Raw genomic sequence first — 26,735 nt, 5'->3', positions numbered from 1 at the left:
CCCTTGTGTTGAAAAAATAAGAAAGTTTTTGCTCACAGCCTAAAACAACATAACCAAGATGTGTGAATTGTACCACTCTGGTTTTGGTAGGAAACTGACTTTGCAAACAGAAAAGCAATAACTTGCATTTCAGTTTTATCATTCGTTTCCCCCTAGTAAAGAAATGTAGAAGGCAGTGGGGATGATAAGTCAGATGCTTCCACTGCTCTCAGAACATATAAAACAGAAGACAGTTGTGTTGTAAAGACTGACTAGGAGTAAAAGGATCCTTGTTTATCTTTACATTCCAGTTTATTTTATTTTTGGTTTCCAAGAGAGTAAGTTGTGGTTTAGAGAGTGAAGTGTGGTTTAGAGATGAATCTTTGGGCATCAATATCACTCTACTGACTGGAAAGCAGCTAAGCAGGGATATTTCCTGTACAGGCTTTTATTTTACTTCTGACACAAAGCCCTGATATATAATGAGCTCCTCCTTCCCCTTCAGAATCAGTCCCAAAACAGAAACAGTGAAGCTGGGAATGTCTATCCTGCCAAGGAAGAAGGCCTCAGATTACTCTCTCTCATTACTGCAAGGATGAGCTTAAGGATTTGAGAACTTCATGAATTACTCAATAGGTTGGCACAGCCAACAAAACTTTGTGGCTATTCTGATACTTTTAACACCCATGAACTGCTTTGAAAATATCTTCCAGTTCTTACATTCAGATGGCTTCATGGAAGGGAATGAGTAGTAGAAAATCCAAATGGCTGATAGGTCATAGACCACACCAGCACTTGTCTGATCTAAGCTAAGGGGGTCTCTGTCATTCATTCCTTTCAAAGATGTTTTACTCTATCTCAAGCTTCATGATGGTGATGAGAATGCCACAAAAAACTACCACCCAGTAAGAAATCAGTGCAAGAATATCAAAACAAGAGAAACCAGAATGGGTGCCTGCAAAGAAGTAAAGATTCTTGGAAAAATTTCTGACTTCCTTTCAGATCATGGGTAATTTGATTAAATGCTAATGAAAAAAGTGGTGCCTGTAAGAAAATGATTGGGGACAGTCCTGAGCTATTTAATTTACAGGCAGTCAGGAAACATAATTGGATGCATTTCTGAATATATCTGGAAAGTGTTTATTTGCATGAGAAGCACATGAAAACCACTGGATACAAACAGAAGACATAAATATTGAATTCTCTGGATATCTCAAGATCTTAGGTTTGTGCAAAATAAAACTGTCTTCTATTAGAGTGAGTCCATGAAACACTGTGGCTGCTGGAGGCCAGACCTCTTTCACCACCATTTACCTTGTGATGCACTAAGTTCTCTTGGAATCACGAGAAGAGTACTCAGACTCTGGAGGTGATAGGAGAGGAAATGGTAGGAGATCATCATCTCCTTTCAGCTTTAGCTGGGTTTTTATCAGAGAATTAGGAAAGATATTACATATTCCAATAGAGTGTCCCTAAAGATCAATGTCTGACTCCTGCTGGCCTGAGGCTACAGTTTCTTCACTGCAAAGGGTCAGTCCAGACCTGTCCACACAAGGGAGAAAAATGAGATTTCTATTCTTTTGTTCTCAAACGAACAGCATAAGAACAGCCTTCGTTCTTTGCTCCCAGGACACCAGCCAGCACAACAAGGAAAACAAACAACACGAGGTCAAGAGTTTGTGCAGTTTTCTGCTCCGTTCATCCTCATTAACAGCCTGAATCACAAGTCCTAAAGTTAATCTACCCCAGTGCAATGTACCAACATAGGGTCCTTAATAGAAGACTTCAGTCCTTTACTCAATATTGTCTCAATACTTTTGGGTGCCTGGGTAGAAGTAGTTTTTGTTGGGACACAGAATATCTGCTTCACTGTCTTCTGTGCTCAGAGCCTTCTCAGAGAAACTTAGCTTTTGAAATTGCTCTCAGGGGTGATGGAAAACCAGCCTTGTATCTGTTGTATCTGCTCTGCTGTATCAACATGTTGAGGGCACACAATGCAGTTTGTGTGTCTGAATAAAGTGTGGTTGCTGTGCCCCCACGAAGGTGGACAAACACCTACAAACACCTACCCTTCCATTATCTGCCTAGCACAGCCTTGCAGCTCTAGAATCAAACACCTTTCAGACATCTTCCTCATAGCCTCAGCTAATAAATTGTTGCCAACTTCCAAGGTAGGGACCACAGCTTTGCCAGCAAGTGCTCCAGCACTTGTGGAGTCTGCCAGTGCCAGCTGAGGCTCCCAAATGTGCTTCCTAGCAGCTGAGCCTCTCAATGCCAGCTGGACTCCAGAGGAGGAAAGCAGTCAAACAAACACTCAGAGGAGGCTAAGAAGGTGGAATACAAAACTGAGTACAAGTTTAAGCAGCATATTAAACATTCTGTCAGCCAGGATTTCAAAAGTCTTCCCTGCATCATGGTTAGCATCTTCTGCTCCTGTAAGTAACTCCTGGCTCCAAAGCACACATAGCCAGAGTAATGCGTGCTTTGTTTTTTGCATTCACTTATTCCTTCCTCTTTATACATCTGGGAATCTGGGCTTTGAAAGTAAAAGCAGAGTCATGAAGTGATTGTTTTGCATTCTTTTAAAGCTCATGCCAGGTGCAAGTAAGAAAAGGAGATAAATAAACTGTGTACTTCTTACAAGACCTAAAGGCTCCAGTGCATCCTTCACTGAGCTCAGCATGCCAGGTACTCCTATCCCCTGTGTGTAAGAGTTACCAAGACACACAGAAAAGAGCAAGACAGGCAGCAGGGATGACAAAGTGCAGGGAATTGGGGATGGATTTGCACAGCACACAAAATAACCAGAAAGGTTCCAAAACCCATAAAACTGAATTTGACTTCAGCAGACTGATAACAGAACACAGCTCTGTCAAAATGATAAGGCAGAGTGAAAAAGAGAAGCTGGTTAGTGTATTTTAGTAGCAGTTGCAAAATGAACTTCCTTCAAATTGCACAAGCATTTGGTTTCACCTGGAAAACAAACACCTGCAATTACAGTCATCATCTCTCTTCTCCTTCTTCCTAAGATGAAACTATACTCTGAAAATTGACTCAGTGTCACAAATGACCGAGCTGGCATGAAGAATATCAATCAGGTCACCAGAGAAAAAAGAGTGAATTTTTCATCTATTCATCAGTGCTGTGCCTTCTCAGGAGCAGATAAGGATATTTTATGGAGGAGTATAACAAATGTACACCTTTAAGGAAAACATTTTTGTTCCCTTTACCAATGGAAAAGCCAATGCTGTTAGGAAACTTAATTGATGACCCAACATTCAATGTGATAGAGTAATTTTTTTTCAAAGTAAATTTCCACTGAAATGGAGTTATAGATTCTCCTCAATTATATTTTACTATAAAAAGGAAACAGAAAACCCTGTAATTCTGTGAACCTGTTTGAAGGAACTAGAACATATACTGTTTTATATCTCACCACATCTGAGGGAGATAAAATAGATAAATTAGGACAAGGATTACAGCACCAAGGGTAAGGAGTCTTCCTCAAATCATAGGGAAAATTTGTGGCTGAAAACTAGCCCTAGGAAATCTGACTCTACCATATTGTAAGAAAGGTAGGCAAAGAGAGCTGAAAGGTTGCATTGCCTAACTTAAATACAGGTTTAAAAAAATTATTTTGGACATTTTCTTGTAGCAGTATGTTAGGTTGATTGAAAGAATGACAAATGTCTCCAGTGCTGCCAGTGCTTATAATTCTACTCTGAATTCAGTTCCCTACAGTGTTTTTCTTAAACATGCAGTTTCTGGAGCCATGTAATGACATGAAAATTACAGCAACAAAAATGACTTAATAGTTACCCAGGATAGCAAACACAAACTGGAAAGACTCAGAAACCAGATGGCTCATAAATATGTTTAATTTGATGATTTTAACCCTATCTGTGAAACCTGAGCTTGGAGAATTTAAAAACCAGGAAAACAGTGCTTGCTATACTTTTTCCCTGTGCAAATCTCAGAAATACTATGCAAAGGTACTTTGGCCAGCTTTATTTCTTACTCCTTCATGTATTTGAGTCACAAAGAACGAAAAGGCATGCTGAAGAATATTCTTGTATGCAGCTGATGGGTTTTTTTAAAAGCTCATGGGAGCGCTTCTGTATGCGCTAGAGAATATAAAACATTCTGTGCATAAAATTTAAGCCTGAGTTCAAAATCTTTTTTTACTGTCTTTCTTTAAGATGATAAATGTAAACCCCCACTCTCCACCTTCAGAGCAGATTCAGTCCTACCTGTAAATGTTTAAGAGCACCTCCTCTTAACAACACTCTGTACATGGTATGGATCAGAGTTGAAAACAGACTGAAAACAGACTGTTCTGTCTGAAGGGCTAAAGTGGAGGCTGGAACACCACACAACATCATGGTGTATCTCTTATTCCCCAGCACCATAGCATCAATGATAGGATTCAGACTATCAGCCCAAATTTGTCCTCTAAAACTGTTACAAGTTCTGTTAACTGTATGCAAAAAAACTGACACATTCCAAAAATAAGAAACTGTCAAAACCAGAAATAAATGACAGCTAAACCAAATATTTTTCTAGTTAGTAAAATGGGATTGTAGGTGTTTTCACAGTAGTACAAATTCATAAGGCAGTTGCCAGCTCACTGACACTGAGCTGACAAGGCTGGCATTGAGCACTTACTCCCTCACAGGGATGGGAAAGCAGGCAGCCTTAAGCTAGATCAGCGTCTGAATTCAGGTGTCTAATCCTACAGGCTGGTTTCACAAGAACTTCTTCCAGTGACTGTTGGGAGAGATTTAGAAAAAAACCCAGCAGACTGAGTTTCCCAGAACGATTCCCTCTGCCCCAGACTTTCTTTTGACCCTATTGAGACTGATCCCCTTCTTGTCCGTGCGCAGCAATCACCATAACCTCAGTTGTACCTTACGCAAGCTGTAAAGGGTCACATCATAACTGAAACATTGAAATTATATACAAACCAAGAAAGCTTTTATCCTAGATCATTTCAAACCATCTCTACAGTATGACTGACAGAGCTGAGATGACACTGTGCTACCTCTTGGGGGTTGCCTAGAGAGGTTGAAATGGGCATGCAAGCTGGAGGCACAAGCTGAACATCACCCAGATGTTGACCTCGATGTTTGCTCAGTCTCAAGAGCCCTAAGAAGCCAGCAGAAGAATCAGCAATTCTATCTCTGAAATTCTGATTTACGTGTGTGCTGGTTTTGGCTGGGGCAGAGTTAATTTTCTTCACAACAGCTGGTACAGGGCTGTATTTTGGATCAGTGCTGAACACAGGGTTGGTAATATGGAGATGGTTTTGGGTTTTGCTGAGCAGGACTCACACCCATTCTCCTGGAGCTGGGTGAACACCTGTCTGCCTATGGGAAGCATGGCACCAATTCCTTGTTTTGTTTGCTTGTGTGCATGGCTTTTGTCTTCTCTGTCAAGCTGTCTTCATTCCACCGTTCTGATTCTCTCCCCACTCCAGCTGGTAGGGGAGTGAGTGAATGGCTGCATGGGGCTTTTTTGGTAGGTGGGATTAAACTGCAACCACTTGATATAAGTTACCCCTCACTTTTCTCAGTGGAAGAATATCAGTAACAGTATTAATTGGGATATTGCTTCTCATCAATCCTTCTTTTTGCAGTCACAAAACAATTCCTACCAGTAATAAATAACTTCTCCAGTTTACAAGAGTCTACTGAGTACAAAAGTGACTGTAATTTCTTCTGAAAGTTAATTGAAAAGTACCTATTGTCTAGATTTACCAAAGCTGATAACCTGTGAACTCACATGCAGCACAAATCCCTGGAAAGCGGTAATCTCTATAAAAAATAGGTAATTAAAATATTATCACACAAAATCACAAGCAACTTCTGAGTAGCGTACAGTTTTGGACATCTGCATCCACTGAGGATGCAACATGTTTAAAACAAGGAGGTTTTCCGCATATTTTTCCTTTCATTAATTTTCTCACACACACATATATATAGAGGAAGGCGAACAAGAGAGGAAACAAATTGTGCGGGAATCAAAATAAGAAGGTAAGAATAAAAAACCTGTGCCTTGTCCAAAATTTAGTAAATAAAAAACGAAAACAGCTTTTGGAGGGTAAGTTAAATGCTTGTGTCTCATCAGACCGATCTAGCACAACCCTAAATGAGGTGAAAAGAGCTAGATCTGCATACATTTCCCTGTTTTCTATCCCTCTGAATAGCTGGAACACAAGCCCTTTTAACATGGCTAAATAAAACCCATCTTGATTTACTCCCTTGTTTTTCTTATAATTAATTCACAAGAGGGTTTTTTTTCAGATTTTACTGACTTTTATCTCTAGGACTGCAACAGACTGACTGTCAAACTCTAGGAAAGTTCAAACTCTTCTGGGAACTTGATAGATCTTGGAGGGCCAGGAGGCATGTGGGACTTCAGGAAAGTTGAAAAAAATTAGTGATAGTGATGACTCTGCTATCAGGGCTTAAAGGATTCATAAAGTCCAGTGTCTCACTAAGCTCTAGGCTGAACTGCTTGCCTGCATGGGGTTAAAGAAAGATTCCTTCAGAGGTTTTAAATACTATTTGGGTTCCTGCAGTGACTATAAACACAGAAAATGCTCCTGTTGTGAACTACATACTTTAAAAGTGTTACTTATGTAAAGAGATTTGAACTCCAGCACAGTGCACATCAAAATGTCACAGAGAAAACTCTAAAAGCATGTTAAAAAACATGGAAATTTTAAGCAGTCATGCTTTTCCTGATTCTATTTGTTGGAGTCAAAGTAATAAATAGGTCTTTAATCACTCAGAACTTGGTAGGAAAAAATATGGACAGCAAATACTTGGAAAATTTGAACTGCAGTTAAATATAACAACAGAAAACAGAAAATTTTTAAAAAATCAAGACACCCAAGGTATTATTAGTGTCCAAGCATAATCATTTATCCTCCTTACATTGTCTAAAATACTAGTCAAGGCACATGGGTCTGCAAAACCACCAAATGAATTATCCAGTGAAAAAAAGCCATTTTTCAGTTCTGTTCCAGAGTGAATTCAGCTTTGCCTGAGGTTGCTTGAGTTCAGGCTGACAGCTGCTAAGCCTTCTTTTGGTGATCCAAAACCACATTGGCTGGGCTCCTCATCTCCATTGGAACAGAATTCCTCCATCCTGCTTCACCACCCTGCCTTGGCCACCTCCTATCTTCTCTGTGTACCCCCACAATTTCCTTCTGCTTCCCTAAGGCCAGGAAAGCAGAGTACAAGGAAAAGTGCACGAGCAGAGTTCACCCTCAGCAGATAGAAAAAGGTCTTGGTCACAGCTGCAGAGCCACTCAAAACATCCCTGCATCACTGCAGGGAAGCTGGTGCTTCCAACAGCACCTCTGATGTGGAAATCGTGATTCCAGAGAACTGTGACTCTGAACCAGGAACCTGTCTGGTTCCATTCCCACTGAAGTTCCAACTGGATGGTCAGTTCTGCTTCAAGGCAGGAAAGAACTTGCAGTTCGGGTTTTTATTGGCTCCTGTATAGCACAAAAACTCTTCCCCAGAACAATGAAGGAATAGATACTTCTCACCTCCTGCACTTAATTCTGTACAACAGAACATCATCACATCCTTCCACATCACTTACTACTGTCACTCTCAGTTACTTGATCACTCCTATATTTTTAATATATAAATATGTATCACCACAAACATAGACAGAGGAGAGGTGTGGATGCTCTAATTCCAGAAAGTTTGGCTGTTTATGCCCTCAAACACATGCTGTGCTACAAGCTGGGGAAAAAAAAACCTAACTGAGCAACTGAAATACATGAATAAATGCATCATTCTTGGCTGATAAGCCAAAGCTTATGGGATTTCAGATACCAATTAGCTGAAAATCTGTGATGTCTTATTAAAAGACACGGTTCTCCCATTAGACAGGGCAAAAGTTCATCTGAATTGCAAGGATAAATCTGTGATTTGTGAAAAGACTTCAGCATTTAATTCCATATTATAATTCTATATTTCACTCTCATTCTCGACTAACTCTGATGAAGCTGCTGTACAATAGGCTTTTAAACTCAATCAGTGCCAATGTCAAGATGTTTATACCTTCACAGAGGATAGAATAGAATACCTCAGTTGGAAGGGATCTATAACAATCATATAGTCAAAATGCCTAAAATAAATATAAAACCAGCTGGAAATCTTAAGAACTTTTTCACCAACAAGTGGAGAACTATGTGAAGTTTCATGTTTTAACAGCCAGCTTTGTGTTAAGAATATATATAAAACCAACCTGAAGTTCTCTTAAAAAATAGCATTTGGCCTGTGACTGAACATCTCACTGAAATTCTGAGCTCTTTATTTACTCAGTACATATGGCAGAGTTGCTTTTTCTAGGTGAGGAAGACTGTTATTCTTGGTTCCCCTTTATGTCATTTCCCTGTTTCCATTTCTCCTCGTGGGTCAGTTGTGCTGGTATGACACAACTGGGAGAAGCCACAACGTGGAGGCACCACCTTGAGGAAAGCTCTCAGGAGCAGCACACCTGAGGGAAGCAGAATGCCACCTGTCTGGAAGGTGTAATCCTTTAAGCTCTGCAGAGGGCTGGAGAGGCCCTGACACTGCATTTGCTGAATTGCAAAGGTTCTACACCTTGACTCCCCTCTTGTGCATGCAGCAAAAAAGGCAGGAACCTGACATTCCCCAGGCACACGCCCTCCATAACCTAGTGGGGCTGAACGAGTCACAATCTGAAACAAAGGCTCTACATGTTCCTCCTGCAGCACACAGCACACCAATGTGATCTGTCACCACTCCCATGAGGGAGCTGCTCTTCCTACACACTCAGAGCTCATCTGTCAGCTACAAGTAACCTCTCACCAAACATTACAGTGCACCCCTTTTCCAAGCTGGCCTGCTCTTCTACCTGCCATGGGTTTCATCTTTGTGCATGTTGTTAGCAGGCTACATCAAAGCACTGGGTTTGTTACATGCCAGTAGAGGAGAGAAGCAGAGGAGCAATTATAATGGAATGGGAGGAAGAGGAATTGTAAGAGGAAGGACTGATGCTGAGAGGCAGGAAAAGACTATAAGCCTGATCCAATTAATTAACATAATTAATGTCATTATTTTCCTTCTCTGATTTAAGGATTCAATACAGGAATCATGCTTACTCGTAGGAGTCTCAGATAAAAGTCTCCAGATACAGAAGGCATGATGTTGCATGGCTGTAACTGTATGCCACAGACATCCATCATTTTATGTTAAACATGAACCCTATGGGTTCCTTCCTCTCCATTTATTTCTGCAAGGAGCTCACCTGCCTCTCCTCTCAGCAGCTGCTTTGTGTTTCTGCTTTTACTAAAGGTTTGCAAAACATTATTTTTGTTTCTTTTATTTCTGAGGAATTTGATCCAATACTAAGCTACAAACAGTACCAGTCACTGTCTGCCTGTAAAGTAACGAGCATCAGCCTAAGGGAAACCACCTGCATGCACAAATCTAAGTACGAACTGGAATGTGGTATTATAAAATAACCAGGCATAATACTGGATTTTCCAAGTTATTGGCAAGGCCAAAGAAATTTTAAAAAATCAAAACAAACAAAAAGCCTGTCACAGGTCAACCTAAAAATCTTCTGGGTCAAAAGTTTCGTAAAATTGCAAAGGCCAACACACTTCAGGGAGTGCTGCGCTAGAACAGTTCATGTCAAAACTAAACATTTGATATAAAATCATGTTTTATGCTTTTTAAATAAGTATTTCAGATATCTGAATGCAAGGCTTTTCTGAACAAAAGTTCGAAATTTTAAAAAAAATTAAAACATGTAGATTTATTTGAATGTCTCAGTATGAACTAACTGGTGCACACACAAATGACAAAATGTAACAGCTCAAAGCTTAGACCACTTTATGAAGCATCCTGGTGTCACACATCAGCAGTTTTCACTAAAATTAATTCAAGCTGAAAATTTCTCTTCACTCTTGTCAGAGACATCACAGATGCACTTCTACACTCCAGCCTAACCAGCATACACTCCTTCACATATGCAAGCAGGCTGACAGGGGCCCTCCTGTGGATCCATTTGGGACTCAGGGGAGTAGGAGAGGAATGCTTTTGAAACTACACTGGAGCGAGGCATCCTTTTTTCCAACTTTGATCTCATGGACTAATTAGAAACTGTGCAGCTATCTAGCATGGATAGAAAGATGATTTCTTCTATGGCTGCTCATGAGACATTGACTTCAGCTCTAAAGTAACAATATACATTACTCAGGCTCACTACCCGATTTCTACCTCCTCCAAATTAGTCCTCCCTCCTGAAACAGTTTAGAAATTCCTGGTGTTTGTCTGCATGTGCTTCCTTACTTTGGGATTCCCATAAATTTATCATATCCTTTTCCATTGTATTTCAAAGAGTCCTCAACTTTGTAATGTCTAAGACTTCAAAAGAACTGTCCTGTTTTCATTTTAAGGCATCCACCCAATATTTGACTTTCAGTAGTGACCATAGTGCCTTGAATTGGATATTCAGACTAGGCACAGTATATGGAGACATGCTGTCATTTGCACCATAAAGGACTGTGGTTACAACTCAAAAGACAAATTTCAAAGATCATTCAATGTCCTTCCGGTTGGAACCATTTAAGTAAAATCACTACTGTGCCTGTGTGCTACTTTAACTGAGCAGAGGGAGGCATAAGAGTAAGAAAATAAGAGAGAAGTTCTTCAATGCAGCAACAAAAGAGAACACAGGGTCTCATCCCTTCCACACTTGACATGCTCTCCTCCAACAAAGGGATACACAAAGCACTAAAGGTTTGTAACAGTGAAATAGATGCACTGGTTTAAGTTGGCTTATAACAAAATAAGGTGCCCCTATATCTTCCTGCACATGTGGACTGACTAAACTTCAACCAGTTTATACTCGTCCCACAAAATTCAGTCTTGAGAGGCAGATAAATCCAGGAAGAGAAACAAAATGCTTGGGGCTTCTGAAAACCGTTTGTTAGACAATCATCCAGGAATTGAATGTTCATCATTGCTATGCTGGTATACCATTCCACAAACAAACAAAAAGCTGGTTAACTTATTCCTAAACCTGCCATCAACCTTCCTATGTTTGTCTGCCTTAGAAAGGATTCAGCAAAACCCAAAACCATAACTATTCACCAGACTGAAATGAAACCTAAGTTACACTATTCTGTGACGGTTGCTCTGCAAGCGTTGGAAGGGACTGTAAAGAAATCCTGTCAAAGTGCCTCTACTAATATTATCTCATGGACTGTGGTTACACTCAATAGCTAAACTCTGAGCAACAACATAAACATGACCACACATTTGGAAAGGTGTTTGAGGTTTGCTCAGGATGTATGCTGTGCTGTAATTTTGTAGATTGTTGGCTCTCCACATTCAAAGGCAAGAGTATGACATCTAGCCAAGCTCTGCCTGGTTTCTCCCAAGAGAGAAAAGGACTGACCTACCCACTCCCTCACCAAGCTCAAGTAATCAAAAGAAAATAATCCAATATGAAGGCTCAAAGTAATACTGGTGCTTAAAATTAAAAGAAAATTATCCCAGACATTCATCTGGTGGTTTTTTTCACCTCCTTCCTAACCACCTCCTGAGACCTGAGTCTACTGTGTAACCTCAGCCTCCAAAAGACTGTGAAGTTGCTTTGACACTGAACAATGCACACCTGTGGAGTGACTCCTTTGCTGGTTTTGTTACCTTTGGTTTGGTGACTCTTTTTCAGAGGGCTTTTTCCTGCTGTCGTTCTCTACAACTTTCTCGTGTGTCTTAATTTTTGCGTCAAGAGCAGTTGCAACATCCTTCAGTGCTCCAATGTGCCAAAAATTGTCAGTGGATGGAAACTCTGAAATCATCCTTTTATGATGGAGCTCATTAGAAACATGTATGCCAGCCAGGAAAATAAAGGAGAGAAAAGGCAACCTGCAAATTCCTTCATCACTTAGACCTAGGGCTTTCCAAATAAAGAAGAAAATAGAAAGCCATTCCAAGAATATGCTCCAGTAAAAATTGTACAATGAAAATATAAGTAGTTTTCAACTAATTGACTATGGAGTCTGAGAGCTGACCACAACAGCCCCCATAGTGAGGCAAGAAACCCCCATGTGAAGATTACACCAGCAGCTACATAGTTAAATGCTCATGCATTGAAGTCTCCCCCGGGTGCTTGAGATTATTTTTGGCAGAAGATTGGACAGAGATTGTAAAATGTACGTTTATTTTCATTTAGCTCTTTACTTACTTTTTCTGTAACACACCCTGTTTTAATCTCTTTCTGAATACAGACATGCTTCATATCACAGACTTGGATGTACAGCAAATATAATTATTATTCCATACATTAACCTTACTTGCATATTGTAAGCCACTCCACCAAAAACACTGGAAAGATACTTAGCAATTCTTGATGAGACCACATGCCATGAAAGCTGAGGCTTTAGGGACATGCAGCTCTGCTTGCACGGCGTACATTTGTCCTGGGACCCCTTTGACAGTAAAACAACCTCTTTCCTCCCGAGAGAATTAAAAGGCCAGAAAAAGCATGAAATCGAAAACTCTGTGCTATGCCTTGGCATACAATTATAAATGGGACTAAATTATAAAACCTGCCTAGAAATTGATGTCCGAGTGTGTCTTCATATAAAAGTAAGTATATACAAGTTCATCATTTAGCCAGAGTGAGGATGTGCACTGCCCTAGCAAGAGGTAGCTGTGGTGCTCAACAAGCTGTTTGCCTTTCGTCCTTTGCCTGGAAGTTACATGATCTGTTACACTGAGAAATACAAAGTGTCTCCTGATCTAAGGGTCACGTTGTAGTCACCGTATCTACACCGGGGGTGCCACTGTAACTGCAGCTCTCTGAGAAGTTCAGCGTGTCCTGATAGAGGCTTTTCTTTCCTAACACTCATAACAAATTTGCTCGCCACAGTGCACAAATATTAAATGTGTCCCACTCCTACATTTCTCTCCCATCATTGGATGCATGCATGCTGCCACCTCCCAACTCTTCTCCTATTCCTGCAGCTTCCCTCCTAACATCTCCCTTCTCTCCTACTGTCGCTTCTTTTCTTTTGCTGTACTTCAGAACCAAACCTGACAGTGACAAACAGCAGTGCAAAGATTCCTTTCAAAACTTAGCCTGAGAACCACTTTCTAGGTGGGAGCTCATTCCTTCATAGTCCCAATACTTACTCCTCTCTTTATCTGTGTACCTCACCTCTGCTTAGACAAAGCATCCTCTCCAAACTACACCTTTTCCTGTAAGCAGCCTTTACTACTCTTGGAGCATTACTCTTAGCCCCCTCTCCAAAACAGCCCCAAAGAAAACAATCCAGCAGGCAGAGAGGCAAAATGGTCCTAGGGCATAGCTGTTAGTTCCATGCAAACCCTTGTACAGCGACTGCCGGCATCCAGCCTCGGAGCCTGGACACCAGCAGCTTTTTTAAAACTACAGATCGCCTACTCATTTCAGCAAACAAAATTTACTTACAATCACGATTTATTTTCCCACAAGTCACCCACTTCGCATAATTCATGCCAGAACTTTCAATTCCCAATATACGCCCCCCCCCCGCCTTTTTTTCCCCCCCTACTGTTCTGAAAATAATGCTTTTCTGGTTTTAAAGCTGAAAGGGAAAGGGGCAATGAAATAAGTATCAGCCTCTGGGTAGAAGACGGACTTTGCGAAATCAGGAGATGAGAGGGAAGAAGTTGCTTACCCACAGCGGTGACCCACAGCAGCAGCTGTGGCAGCCGGCTCATGGCTCTGCGGGGCGGGCTGGTCCCACCCGGCTGGCCAGGGGACGCGCCGGGCTCTTCCTGCGGGCTCCGCTGGAGCTCTGAGACCGGCTCGGGCTCCTGCTGCCTTGGAGGAAAATTCCCACCTCCTGCTCGGGAAGGCTCGTATGGGTCCTAGAGCCACCCTCCCTTCCCTGCCGCCTCCTCCTCCTCCCGTTTTGCATACCGCTCCTGCACGATCAGCAAATTCACAAGGCAGTTGCTTCAGACATGAGCACATCCATCTATAAATTTTCAGGCATTAGTATGCACTAGGACAAGATGAATTCATAATCTTACTGGGTTGTTCCCCTCCCTGTCTTCCCCTGCAGCTGGTCCAATGACACACGAGTTTGATGCATGCCCTGGACTAAACTCATATTTAAGATGATAGAGAGGATCCCCACTGCCTGGAGGTGTGTTCACTGACTGCCCTGAAAGAGAAATCAGACCTATTTACACAACTTAATTCCCTCCTTTCTTCCCTTAGCATCACTTATAACCACTTAATTCCTGAGCAAGGCAGCCTCTGTTGGAGACACAGAGTGAGGACCTGCAGCAAAGTGTAGATTCTCCACCTGAGAGCATGGACATTCACTCTTTAAACACTTTAAACTCTGTTTTCTTCTGGACCATTTCAATTGCACTAGTTCACTCCACCTTCAATTTCTTTGCTGGTATGTCTTTCCTTCATAGGGAGGTTATTCTAAAATTGATGTTATTTTTATAATCAGAATGCGTTCTTTATGACTACTTCTCCAGGTAGATACTTGTACTCTGGATTAGGGGTGCTTTAGTCCAAATTAGCATAGAACAGAATAAAAATTTACTCCATTTACTTAACCTTCATTGAGTCTTCCACTGATACCTATGTAGCACACAAGGCTAGACTTCCTTTTTGTATCTTAATCATTTATTTGGACCTACAAAATTGCTTTTTGTTCAGCAACACATTGCTACTTTCAGCAGATTTACAGAGGCATATTTTTTAACACAACCTGGATGATTTGGAAGTAAACATCATGCTGAGGCTTTCCTCTATGGCCACATCAATTACAAAAGCATGGTAGCAAGAAAGACAGACATTATTAGTTGCTTACTAGTTAAATTTATATAAACTGTCTCTCAAGCAAAGTAATAGACCAAGACCAGAAATTTTAAAATAATTTGAAAAAAACCTGCCAGCTCTCCATCTCTTCATAAATAAATATCTTGGCTGAGGCTCTGGGACTGCAAAGCAGGTAATTTTTTAATCCCAACTGGTAAAAGTAGAGGCACCTCAGGAAATTTCCTTACTTATGTAAACCCTCCCATGAATAGAAATGTAAACAATCCGTATCTTCAAGAAACTCTTTCTGTTAATACTCAGAAGATATACTTCTGTTAACACAAGAAGATATACAGAGTATGAAAACAACAGAAATCAGAACAATGCCCAGCATTTGGAATAGGAATAGGGATAGGAATTACAAGCAAGTGCCATTCTCCAACAGTGTGCAAGTGATACAAGAGCATGCATAGAAAGGGAAAAAGCCCAGCAACAACAACAACAACAACAAGAAGAGAACAGCAGTAACTCAACTAATGCAGAGGAAACCTCTGTAGAAGTAATTAGGAGCAATGGACAGTGCTGCATCATCAGAGAGCTGAACTTCCAGTCTGGAAGCAGCTGGGACAATTACAAGCTTTTAAATTGGGCACTCATGCACTAGAGCACTGCCAGAATCTGGACACTAGCTACTGAAAAAACCCACTGGTCTTAAGTAATGATACCATCTTTGGCTCAGCAACACAGGAACAACCTACTGGAGCCCAGGAGAGGGAAGCAGACATGCTCATGCTATTCTTACGTTTGTCTGAGGGCACCCATTATTGCAAACACAGCACAGAAATCTAACCTGTCTCAAAAACATTTGGAACAAGGTTGCAAGACAAATTCCCACCATGTTACCAAGAAAATGCCTCAGAACTGGAGGGAGATGAGGCACTTGGCTGATAAGCAAGCAGAGTTTCAGCAATGAAGGTCTAGTCAGTGACATAAAAAAGGAGTTTTGACTTTCATGTACACTCAGGGGAAAAAATTATAAGCAGTAGGAAATATTTCCCACATAAAAGAAGAAAGCATTGATTGGTGATTGATCCAAAATGCATTTTTTCATGGGACTCCAAGCAAGGCGAATGTTCATGTAGCTCCAGCACCACCTTTTAGAGATATTGTTCCCTCTTGGGCTGCACAGTCCATAGAAATATACAGCACATTTTTGATAGCATATCCAGTACAAAAGTCTGTATCATGACATTTTGATCTAAGAAAAATATGAGAAAAATGCAGCCAGAGATTTAATAAACTTTGCATGAGAAACAAGCAAAAGCTAAAAAATACTCCTTATGATGGAAATAATATCCAGCAGAGCAAGGTGAATGGGGTGATGTGGTACTGACGGGGCACACTAAGATGAAGGAGTTGAAACAAACACAAAATATGTAAAGAAATTTGTGCTCAGTCAGCCTGTCTCAGCATCCTGAACACTGGTCTAGAAAACTCTTTAACAGACATAGGGTTTGACTAATACAAAATGTCTGGAAACTTGAAGACACCAACCAAAGATGTCTCAGTGATAGAGATGGTATCTAAGCACAAAACTAACTTGTTCTTGGATTCTTTTACTGAGAATATTGATAATTTTTTAAAAGTTGTATAGTTAGACTTTGAGATCAGTCACTTATCCATAAAATAAACTTGGTGTTAGCATACATAAATAAAGAAGTTTTGGCTTTCCTCCACAGCCATTAAAGCTTCATGTCTTCATGTGTGGAAGAACTTTGTGAGCTGAAACTGATCATAAAAATCTTTACAGCCTAAGGGACCTGGAAATTCTCAGCTTAACCTTTCCCACAAGCAAAAAAGCTACAAAAGTGTTTTGGTTTCAAATATATGATTTCAATGTTCCATAAAAACTAAGCAAGATCTGATGATGGTTAGACACATGATCTCTGGAGTACTTTATAAAGGAGCTATGAAGAAAATATATCCAGAACTAGACCATATATCTGTTGCACACACAAGCTCTTAAAGAAAAAATATCTATCTAGGGTCAGACAAAATGTGAATTTTGATTGCTACAGACATTGCACAGGGTACATTCCTACAACAAGCGACTGGGGCTAATGCCACAGATTATACCAGTTGCTCCAAGCAGTGAAAGCCAGGCTTTACCTCTTAAAATTATAATAGGTCAAAAAGGGTTAAATTTAATTGTTAAATGTGACTCTGTCACAATGCAAATTACGTCCTCAGATATCAGGTCAAAAAAGTATTAAAAAGGACATGCACAAAACCATTTACAGATTTAAAATCTAAAAATTGGAGCAATTTTACACCAGCCTTAGATAAACAGCAAGTTTGAGGAAATTGTTGTTATGTTTGTTGCACAGGACAGAAAGAGAGGTAAAGATGTAGGTAGTGGAAGGAAGAAAAAAAAAATCCTGATGCCCTAGAGCAAAGGCAGTATAGATTTTTTACTGCTGCAGGGAGAAAACAAACTTATTTGTGTCCTAGACTATCAAATTAATTCCTATGTTGTAGAAAATCTAAGAAGTCATTTGTCCATGACAGTATTATCCTTGCTACATTTTGGAGTACCTGTACTAGTAATGTCTGACAACAAGGCACCTTTAATGAACATGAGATTTAGCAGTTTGCTGTGAAATGTATGTATGAGGCATGTCACTGTTAGTCCCCATTATTTCCAGCACAACATGTCAGTAGAAAGCAGTGTCAAAATAATAAAACACCTACTAATGAAAGACAAAAGAGGCCATATTCATCCCTGTTAAATCAGCATGGCACCAGCAAAGCATGGCTTGTCATTTGCTGACATTTCATTCAATAGAAAATTGCAAACAAGAGTGCCTGTGCTACTAGGAATGGATGTGAAGAGCCCCTGGGGATTTATAATCTGAGTAGACAGCTGAGGAAAGACAGCAACCCAAAACAACTTGAAGTATCTGGAGCCCATGCCATTTACCCATGACAGAAAACTCATGCCTGTGAAAGCAAAACAGGCAAAACAATAGAAGGGATGCCAAGGCAGTTCAAAAGTCACAGGAGTGTGACACACAAGGAAGGGCACCCTGTGAGTCAGCTGCTGTGTAACATTACCAGGAAATTGCATTTTCTGAAGAAACTGATACATGCATTTAGAATTACTGATACCATCTGGCAACATATATGACAAGAACTTGCTAAGAGCCTATGGATGTAAAAGTGTTTGTCTTTCAATAGCACCTTAAGCTCACAGACACCTGAATGGTTCACAATTTCTTGCTGAGATCCTGAGTTTAAATCACAAGTCATCCCCCGCAGCAATGGCTGAAGCATCTGCTCTTGTAGCACCATCACAAGAAGGCACTTTGTGTTTCTTATAAGGACCTGATGTTATCTAGTACAGAAACCAGGTATGAAGGATAGCTGGATCTCAGTAAAGTACCGCAGCCCAGCCTCAGAGCAACTCTTCATCAGTCTGTGAGGGGATTCAAAGAGTGACATGGGAATCAATATGCAACATTTTCTTAAACCAGGAGACTACTTCACCTGGTGCTTTCACTACCTGCCTTGGTTTTTTTTAAAAAAACCTGCCAAAATGTGCTGCAAAAACATTTTAATTAGAAGATAGTGACTACACAGTGACTATGAACAACACTGGCATTTTAATAGTAGCATTAGTCAAGTGGTCTTGTTGATTGATGGTGTGGATTAGGCAGGTTAAATGAGTTCAAAGAGAATGCGTGTTGCATTTTTATTTTCTATAATATAGTCACAACATTTGATTCAAATTCAGAGTCAGTCATTTCTATAACCAGCCATATTACTGTTAAAATAATACATTTTTGACAGATTCAGATGATGTGGTGCCATCACCCGCCTATGTTAATAATTTATTAGTGTTTTCATGCATATTTCCAACATTCCAGCCTGCTTATCTATTCTTCTAGCTTTGGATACTCTTGAGCTGATTCCATATGTTACTACTTATGCAGGTAAGTGAATCATAGAATACCAAATGGAAGGGACCTCAAGGATCACCTGGTTCAAACTTTATTGTAGACAAGACAGCCCAACATCCTGTCCAGACAAATCTAAAAAGTGTCCAATCTTAGGGAATATATCACTTTCCTGGGGAGATTATTCCAATGGCTGATTGTTTTTGTGAAAAATTTTCCTCTAGTGTCTGGTAAGACTCTCCCCTGGAGTAACTTGTAAAAATTACTCCTCATCTTCTCTGTGTGATGCCTTGTAAAAAGAGAGGCTCTCTTGAAAAAAGAGTCTTCTTTTAGCCACCCTTTAAATACTGGAATATGGTGATAAAGTCTCCCTTAATCCTTCTTTTTTTCAAGGCTGAACAAACCCATCTTTCTTAGCCTTTTCTCACACAGCAGGTTTCTCAATCCTTTGATAATCTTTCTGGACCCTCTCCAGCCTATCCACATCTTTTTTGCATGGCAGACACCAAAACTGAGCACAGTATTCTGTGTGTGGCCTTCCAGGCCCCTTTAATGTCTTATTAAACCCCATGGTTTTAATCTCAATATTCCTTTAGGTCTAAAAATACACACAAAATTCAGTTTGTATTGAAAAGCCCATGAAATTCTGCATTACAAAAGGATAGCTCTGAGGAAGTCCAAGCAGTTGATCAAACCAAACTTCATCAGTTCTGACTTTGTCTGAGAATATCAATAACAAAGTACCAGAAGTAATGCAGACATAGAGTAGCTGTGCCTGAATTCAGAGTGCCATGGAAGACCGAATTGTACAAGCTCAGCTTGGAGGCAGAAAATAAAGTCTGCTCGCTCTGTCTTTCGATTATGAGTCCACCCATCTGACTGCCTCTCCTGGTTGAAAAATACAGCTATGAGTGTGACTGACATTTACACATAGGAGTTGAAGAAAAAGCTCTTCTCACTTGCACTTGATGACTGGGCACCAAAAGACAGAAAAGGACTTGAGAAAGATGGTAGGGAAAAGGGTAGGAAGAGAGAAAGGATTTTATGTACTTGCTGTTCTGAACAGACCATGTGGTTAAGTGGTGTGTAATTGTGCACTGTTCTAAGGAATCAAGACCAAAATTTTCTTGAAGAATCACTATGAATTTCTGTCGTGTCTCAATTCCTCCAGGAATTCTTCTGGTATTTCATTTCTGGGCTATGAGGAGGCAACTAGCTGCTTCATTGTTAGGTATAATGTTTGTAGCTGAATCATTAGCACTCAATCTGCTGCATCATCATTATGTGCAAGACTGTGCCAAGAGACAGATGTGGCAGATGATCAGCATTCACAGTTTGCTTTGCAGAGGATCAACACAAAGCCCAGCAGAAAGCAGTGAGGACAGGGATTAGTTATGCACTTTCCTGCTCCTTGTCACTCCTACCTCCTGAGCTAGAGCAACACGTCTAACCATGATGCCTGCCTGTTACTACTGAGCCTTCCAAGGGTGCTTTCAGGTGACTCCTGGAGATCTCTAGAGCACCCTGCCTCAAATAAGTTCCTTCAGTAGCCTTGGTAATATACACTCAAATATCTCAGCCTTTACAAGCTTTTTCCTCTAGAGGCAGTTAATGGATTGATTATTATGTTAAGCTTCCATCATAACAACAGTTTCTACTCAGACTGTTCATTAGTCACCTCCTAAAGACATCCTAAACCTAGTCTCTGCATAGGCAGAGATTTAACTCTGCAGATTCCTTCAAAAATCTTTTGTTTTCCCCTATGTTCCTTTTTCTCCTCATTCCACCAATGGGAAGAAATATTCATAGTCCTCAAGGACTTTAGTGTTCATATGTGTGGTAGGTAAGTGCCTTTTGCTCTTTCTTAGAAGAAATAGAAACTTGAAGCACAAAGATGTGAATAAGCAATTCTTAAAGGCATTCAGATACCTAGGCAAACAGATACACAACTGGTCCCTTTAATGTCAACAGGGTTTAGGCCTTAGAAAAGGCAAGCAATGAAAATGGTCCCTTCAGAGGTTGCTATTGTCAGTTAATGGAAGGACTCCTCAATTTCTTCCAACTTCTGTCAGCTCTTGAAATGAAGGGCATTGGATTGATAGCCTGAGAGAGAGTAGCTCTGGAAATGCTGAAAAAAGGATTTACCCTCCTAGACATATTTGAGCAACAATAGCATCTTACAACTCTTGTGACATTTATGGCAATAAGGAACAACTGTTAAGAGTGACTGGTGGTCTCTATGTCCACCCAACCACTGGTCTCTCTCTCTGCCTGCTCTGTAAATCTGTTGTCTTTTGTATCATGTTGAGTTGTTACTGTGGTTTCTAATCAGTCATAGATATGTTTTATACTTTCCATCCTAAATGTAAGCCACAGCTCAGCTACCTGAAATTAAATAGAGGGAAATATGCATATTTAGGGGTTAGGAATAAACTCCTACCCAGCCATGCCATTACATGACATGTCCAGTTCATCTTCTGGTTCAGGGTAAAGGACACAAAAATGTGTCTATTTGCACTGAGCAGACATCAGATGTCAATAGATTTCAGTCAGCCCTCAATCCAATTCAAAGCCATCTTCTGTATTAATCCTTTAAGTTGTTCGTGTTACCTCTGAGGGACACAGAGCTACAGAAAACACACTTTATCTCCTAGAGAATTTCCATAAAATAGTATTCCAGACACAGGGATATTTTTGCAGCCTGTGAGTATAGCTTTACACCTGATTTGGGCAACATCATCTTTTTTTAGTGTACACTCTCACTTGCCTCTTGTAGCACTGAGTCACTTTTTGGTTCCTAAAGCATCTGCTGTAAGTACACCAATCACAGGGGGCTCAGAAAGGCTGTAGAGGTTCCTAGTGAACTCCACAGCTTGGTATCATCAGGAAAATGCTCTCATCCACACTCAGAGTCAATCCCTTGCAGAAATAGTCTTGGATCTTACTGTCTGTGGTCTCGGCTTCACAAGAACTCCTTGGGCCCAGCCATGTATGTAGGCTATGTGAGCAGGTAAACAGCAATGAATAAAACACATTTGCAGCCCTCAAAGGCTGGTTTCAATTTTAGTGTTTCTGACAGAAACAATAGATCTCAAAATATCACTGGGCAAGATGAATCCAAATACCATGAACACAAGCACCATGATCATCAGGAATGCAATCATAATGACTTACACTGAGCCTTTGATGATCCCATCCCAATACAACAGTCCCTGCAACCCTGAATAGGATTCAAAAAGTAAACTAGACAGAATATTTTGGTGAAAGTGTGAAGTCTTTTAAGAACTGCAGAATGAAACGTAACAAAGAGACAAGCCCATTTTGAATACTGTGCTATACCAGCATAAAAGTGCATCTAGATAAACAGAATAAAATTATATAGAGCACCATGATAAATTCAAGCTGAGGAAGGTATCCAAAAGCAGTAACAGCTGGCATCATTCCATCTGTCCATGTTCTATGCAGCATACAAGTAGGCTGAAACATTTTGGTTTGTAGAGGAGCAAATGGGAAAGCCATCACCAAACAATGCTGTGATAAATCAGGATGGTGGAGGAGTAGGGGAGAAACATGAACAAAGGCCTGAAGGCTACACCACCTTGCCATTTATGCCTCCACTACACTGAGTTGCACAGGACTTCTACTGGTTGGTTGTTACAGAGCTGTCAATGTTTCATTAACATTGCACTGAACCATGCAGAAATTCAGTCTGATGTTTTCATAGCTACCTAGGACACTGTTTTTCCCTTTGATGAGGAGCAATTTTATAGCAGCATTCTCTGGATATATAACTAGTAAACTACAGGCTGTATCATATGACTCCATGCTAAATATGCTGTCAAGAAAGAGCAAGATATTCTATTTCAAGGCTTAAGTTCTACATCTTTTCTCTGTTGATCCTTGCTTCAGTGGTGTCAAAGCTGTCCTAAAGCTTCATGTTGTGTTAGAGATCTCCTCATGGCCCTGTTATTCTGGTTGGAAGAAATGACCCTATGTAAGCATACACTCCCTGAGGATTCCAATTTTTGAGTTCAAGTGAGCATAGCACAATATAGATGTTCTTGAAAACAAAAATAGATATTGAAATGCAATATAAATGACCGACAGCTGATGTATCTGTCCCTATTTATACACAAAAATCATAGAGTGGCAAGTTTCAGGGACCTGCTTTCTTCTCCATGATTACTCTGTTCTGTAGCAACTTCTGCCAGTTTGTCAAAAGCTAATTACCACCCTCTCTAAGTGGGCTGCAAACACTGTGTTGTCCTCCATTGTAGGCCTCCAGTTTTCAGAGATAATGACATTGTCTGTATATATCTCCTAAATCAGAGGAGAAACCAGGAAATGCATTGAAAATGCAATAGTGTAGATTATTGAAACACATTCTTAAGGTAAGTCATTACTGCAACCTGTCATCTCTCCTGAATTACTAGAGACACCAGTAATTACTCTTAGATTTCAAGAGCTTGGTGAACATAATGACATACATTTGTATTCTACATGCTTATTTTACCAAAATGAGATTCCTAAGCTCATTAAATAAATTCCAGAATTTTCTATCACACCAGGAAAAGACTTCAGTGTCAAGAATAAAATGTAGCTGGCCATAAGGCCAACTTCTGTTATAACGTCTGTTTTTTCATGATTTTCTATTCAACTTCATTTTCAGATATATTGTAGAAAATGAGTGCTAAGGCTGGTTTGTACTTTGCACAGAAAAAATCAGCCAGAGTCTTTCCCAAAATCTGTGAATATAAAGCAAGAAATCATTTGGCCAAGCGTCAAATACTCAACAGGTCTTTCTCCTCGAAGAGCAAGATGCCTTGCATAAGAAATGGTTTGGCACAGATTCTGGCTATAGCAAACAAAAATTATTTTTCAGATTTGCATAACCCTGACTTTTTAACAGGGTTACCGTGTGTTCTCTTTTGAGGACCATACACCACCACCCCACTGCCTCCTTGGAATTCTCTCACAAAGCAAAGCCTGCTCCAACTCCAGCTTTCAAAAAGCAAATTTCTGCATATTCACAGTCATTATAAGGGTTTGATATTGCAAGTGTGGTCACACTGGATTTAGGTGCACACTAAAAATAGTTGTTAAAGGTGACAGCAGGAAGCATTAGACCATCAATTCATGCAGAGGAGTCACAAACAGTAACTTTACCAAACAAAATAATCTGGTGTATGTAGCCAGGTGGGAAGAGTGTGCATTAATAAGTACAGTACTGTCTGCCACATCCTCTAATGCTAGGAAAAGCAACTGTGGTTGCAAAATGTCTATCTGCTTAAATGATATTTGTTCTGAGTGTTATAATACCCCAGGTTAAGTGTTCCCTTAAACACTTGTGATAGTATTTTCATCACATTTCAGTCCAAAAGACTGTGCACTCAAATCCTATAACTTCTTGATAACCTTGTCATGTGCAGATGGCAGTGGTTTGGATACTGTGTAGGTACCAAAGTCAGAAGATACTAGAGTGCACCTTACTACAGGCCATTTAAGATAATAATTCAACCCCATTTAGGCAACGTTACAAAGGCCAAACCCCACTAAGCTTTAGTTTGTCCAGAAGACACTGCTCCACACTGAATGCAGCAGATAAGGATGACACACAGCAATGGAAAAGTGTTTTGTACAGAAAAGCCATGGCACTTAAATACGAAGCAAATCCACACCTCTCAAGCAATGTCAAATGGTCTCTTGTGTGCCCAGATCCAAGTTAAAGCTGCTGCAGATTGAGGGGTCACATCAGCTGCTGCTTGTGGACATAAGCCATTGAGGAACAACTCCCAAGTCATCTCTTAGGAAGAATGCTGCAGGAACATTCTAAAGTGATATTTGCTTGGTCAGGAAACAAAGATGTTCAGAAAACAGTGCAGAAACTCCCAGGGTCTTTATACAGCGAAGCACCCTTTGCTAACAGCTGCCTGAAATGAGATGGCAGAGCCGAACTCTTCTGAAGCTGCCTAATCCAGGACTAACTGAAGCAAGAGTGAAACATCTCATCAGCTTCTCTGAAGGTTTTATACTTCACTAGGTAAGCCAATAGCAATTCCCTTAAAATTTACTATGGAAGGATACCACAGTGGGTAACATTTACAGAACTACGTAAGTTAATGATCTGAATTCATCATGCAAAAACCAAGTTTCCTTGTTGCTGCAGACAAACAGTTCCTTTTAGCGAGGTGTTTACATGCATGGTTAAGATGGATTGCCTCTCAGTTTTATGGACTATTCTTACTGTATACATTTAGTCATATCAAAGACCTCTATTCTGGAACTGAATAGCAACTGAATTTGGTGTAAGGCTTCTTTCCCCATAAACCTAATTAGTGCATGGTCCTAAAAATTTTACTTCAACAGCTGACCATATTTTCAACCCAACTTCTACAGTTTCTACATCTGTAAGCTTTTCTCTTCTCACATATTTTTCAACAGCTCTTTCAGTAACACATTCAAATCTCACTTACCACTTAGAATGAAGCTCCAGAACTTTGAAATCCTGATATCCACTTTAGCCTCAGACTGATGGTAGGTGTTGCATGTGTCTGCATCTGCAAGTAAATATATAAAAGAAGGTAAAAAAAGGTTATACCACAGGTTTACACAAACTCATGTCACAGCTTTTACTCATCATGCCCTTGAGTTTCCTAAAGCCAGATTTCCTTCTGATGCAATTTCTCTACAGCTGGCAAAAAATCCCACCAGAGTTGTGTCAGAGCTGCCTTCTTTTTCCTCCTGTGAATGGGCTTTGTGGCAAGTAGAGGAAAGCAACTGAATTGCTGTCTTTCACACAGGAGAGGTAGAAGGGTAAAAGGTCTCTTGCAGGAGTGCCTTGTGTAATTACAATACACAGAAGTTATTAAACTTCACATTTCATGGAAGCTTTGAACTATTGGAAAAATCGGGTGGGTACATAGTTTTAATACACTTACATAGGCAGAAAAAAAACTCACACAGAGATCTTAAGAAACTTTTCCCAGCTTAAATAACAGGTGACAAAAGAGAACAAGAAATAGAGACTTTTTAAATCTATCTCTAATTTGGTTTAGGCATGGGACTTCAGCCCATTACTGCTGACTGGATCCCATGCAAAACCAGTGAAGCAGGGAAAATGCGAAATCTCCTGCCATATTTTCAGTCTGTCATAATTTTGTAATAGGGAGTAAAATTAATGCTTAAGAAAAAATTTTGAGGGTTGAGATTTATATTAGGAGTGCAAAGTTTATAAGCATTGTTTCTAGGTGAGAAAGGTGATCTGCTCATTTATTTCTTGGTCTTTTCCCAGCTAATACTCAAAATTATAAATGAATGTTCTGAATGTTTAGCATTTGACAGATGATTCTACTTTAGCTGGACTCAACTAAGTGTTTTCCAGTAGCTGAGAAAAAAATACTGGTGGAGCTTTTTACTTCTCCATTGTCTCCAGCTTTCTCCTAATTTCTTATTGTTGAACAAGAATACAACAACTAATAATACAATCATCAAGCTCACTATTTAAGGAATGCTTAGCAATATTAGGAAGTTAGGTAGTTTATTCACTTCAATTCTAAATAAACAATTTTCAGCGGTTTTGATTTGTTCCATTAATCTCCTCAAACTAATTTCATTTCTACATGCTTTTACATTAAAAAAATCCCAAAATTCTATCAGAAATGCTCTACTTGTGATTTTTACTGCACCAAGAAATAGTTGATAGCTTCCTGGAAAACATGGTCTTATGATCAGGTCTGTCAACTTCACATCAAAGAGATTCACCTGGGACAGATATGTTTCCAATACCACAGGGCAGCAGTGTGCCAGACAGCTCTCTTGGCAAATATTGTTTCTCTTGCAACTGTATTCTCAGGTGTAACAAATCCACAAATGCACCCTTCTGGCATACCAGGGCTCTTTTCATAGCTACAACATTCAGATGCAGCTATTTGCATTTTTGCAGACTGCAGCAATCTGGCTTTGGTGCCT

The 26,735-nt window shown here is 40.1% G+C and overlaps 1 protein-coding gene across 1 annotated transcript in view; it reads right to left on the bottom strand.

The window, feature by feature from the left end:
- LTK (leukocyte receptor tyrosine kinase) overlaps positions 1-26,735 on the bottom strand; it is a 121,808-nt gene that overhangs the window by 77,874 nt on the left and 17,199 nt on the right. Inside the window, exon 2 of the mRNA XM_033061680.1 lies at positions 25,241-25,324. Within this exon, the coding sequence (XP_032917571.1) occupies positions 25,241-25,324 (84 nt within the window). The remainder of the gene's footprint in view (positions 1-25,240; positions 25,325-26,735) is intronic.

Source organism: Catharus ustulatus, chromosome 6, assembly GCF_009819885.2.
Source record: "Catharus ustulatus isolate bCatUst1 chromosome 6, bCatUst1.pri.v2, whole genome shotgun sequence".
NCBI lineage: Eukaryota > Metazoa > Chordata > Aves > Passeriformes > Turdidae > Catharus > Catharus ustulatus.
The sequence above is the reverse complement of the archived record's forward strand: the minus strand, read 5'-3'. Positions and strand labels throughout refer to the sequence as shown.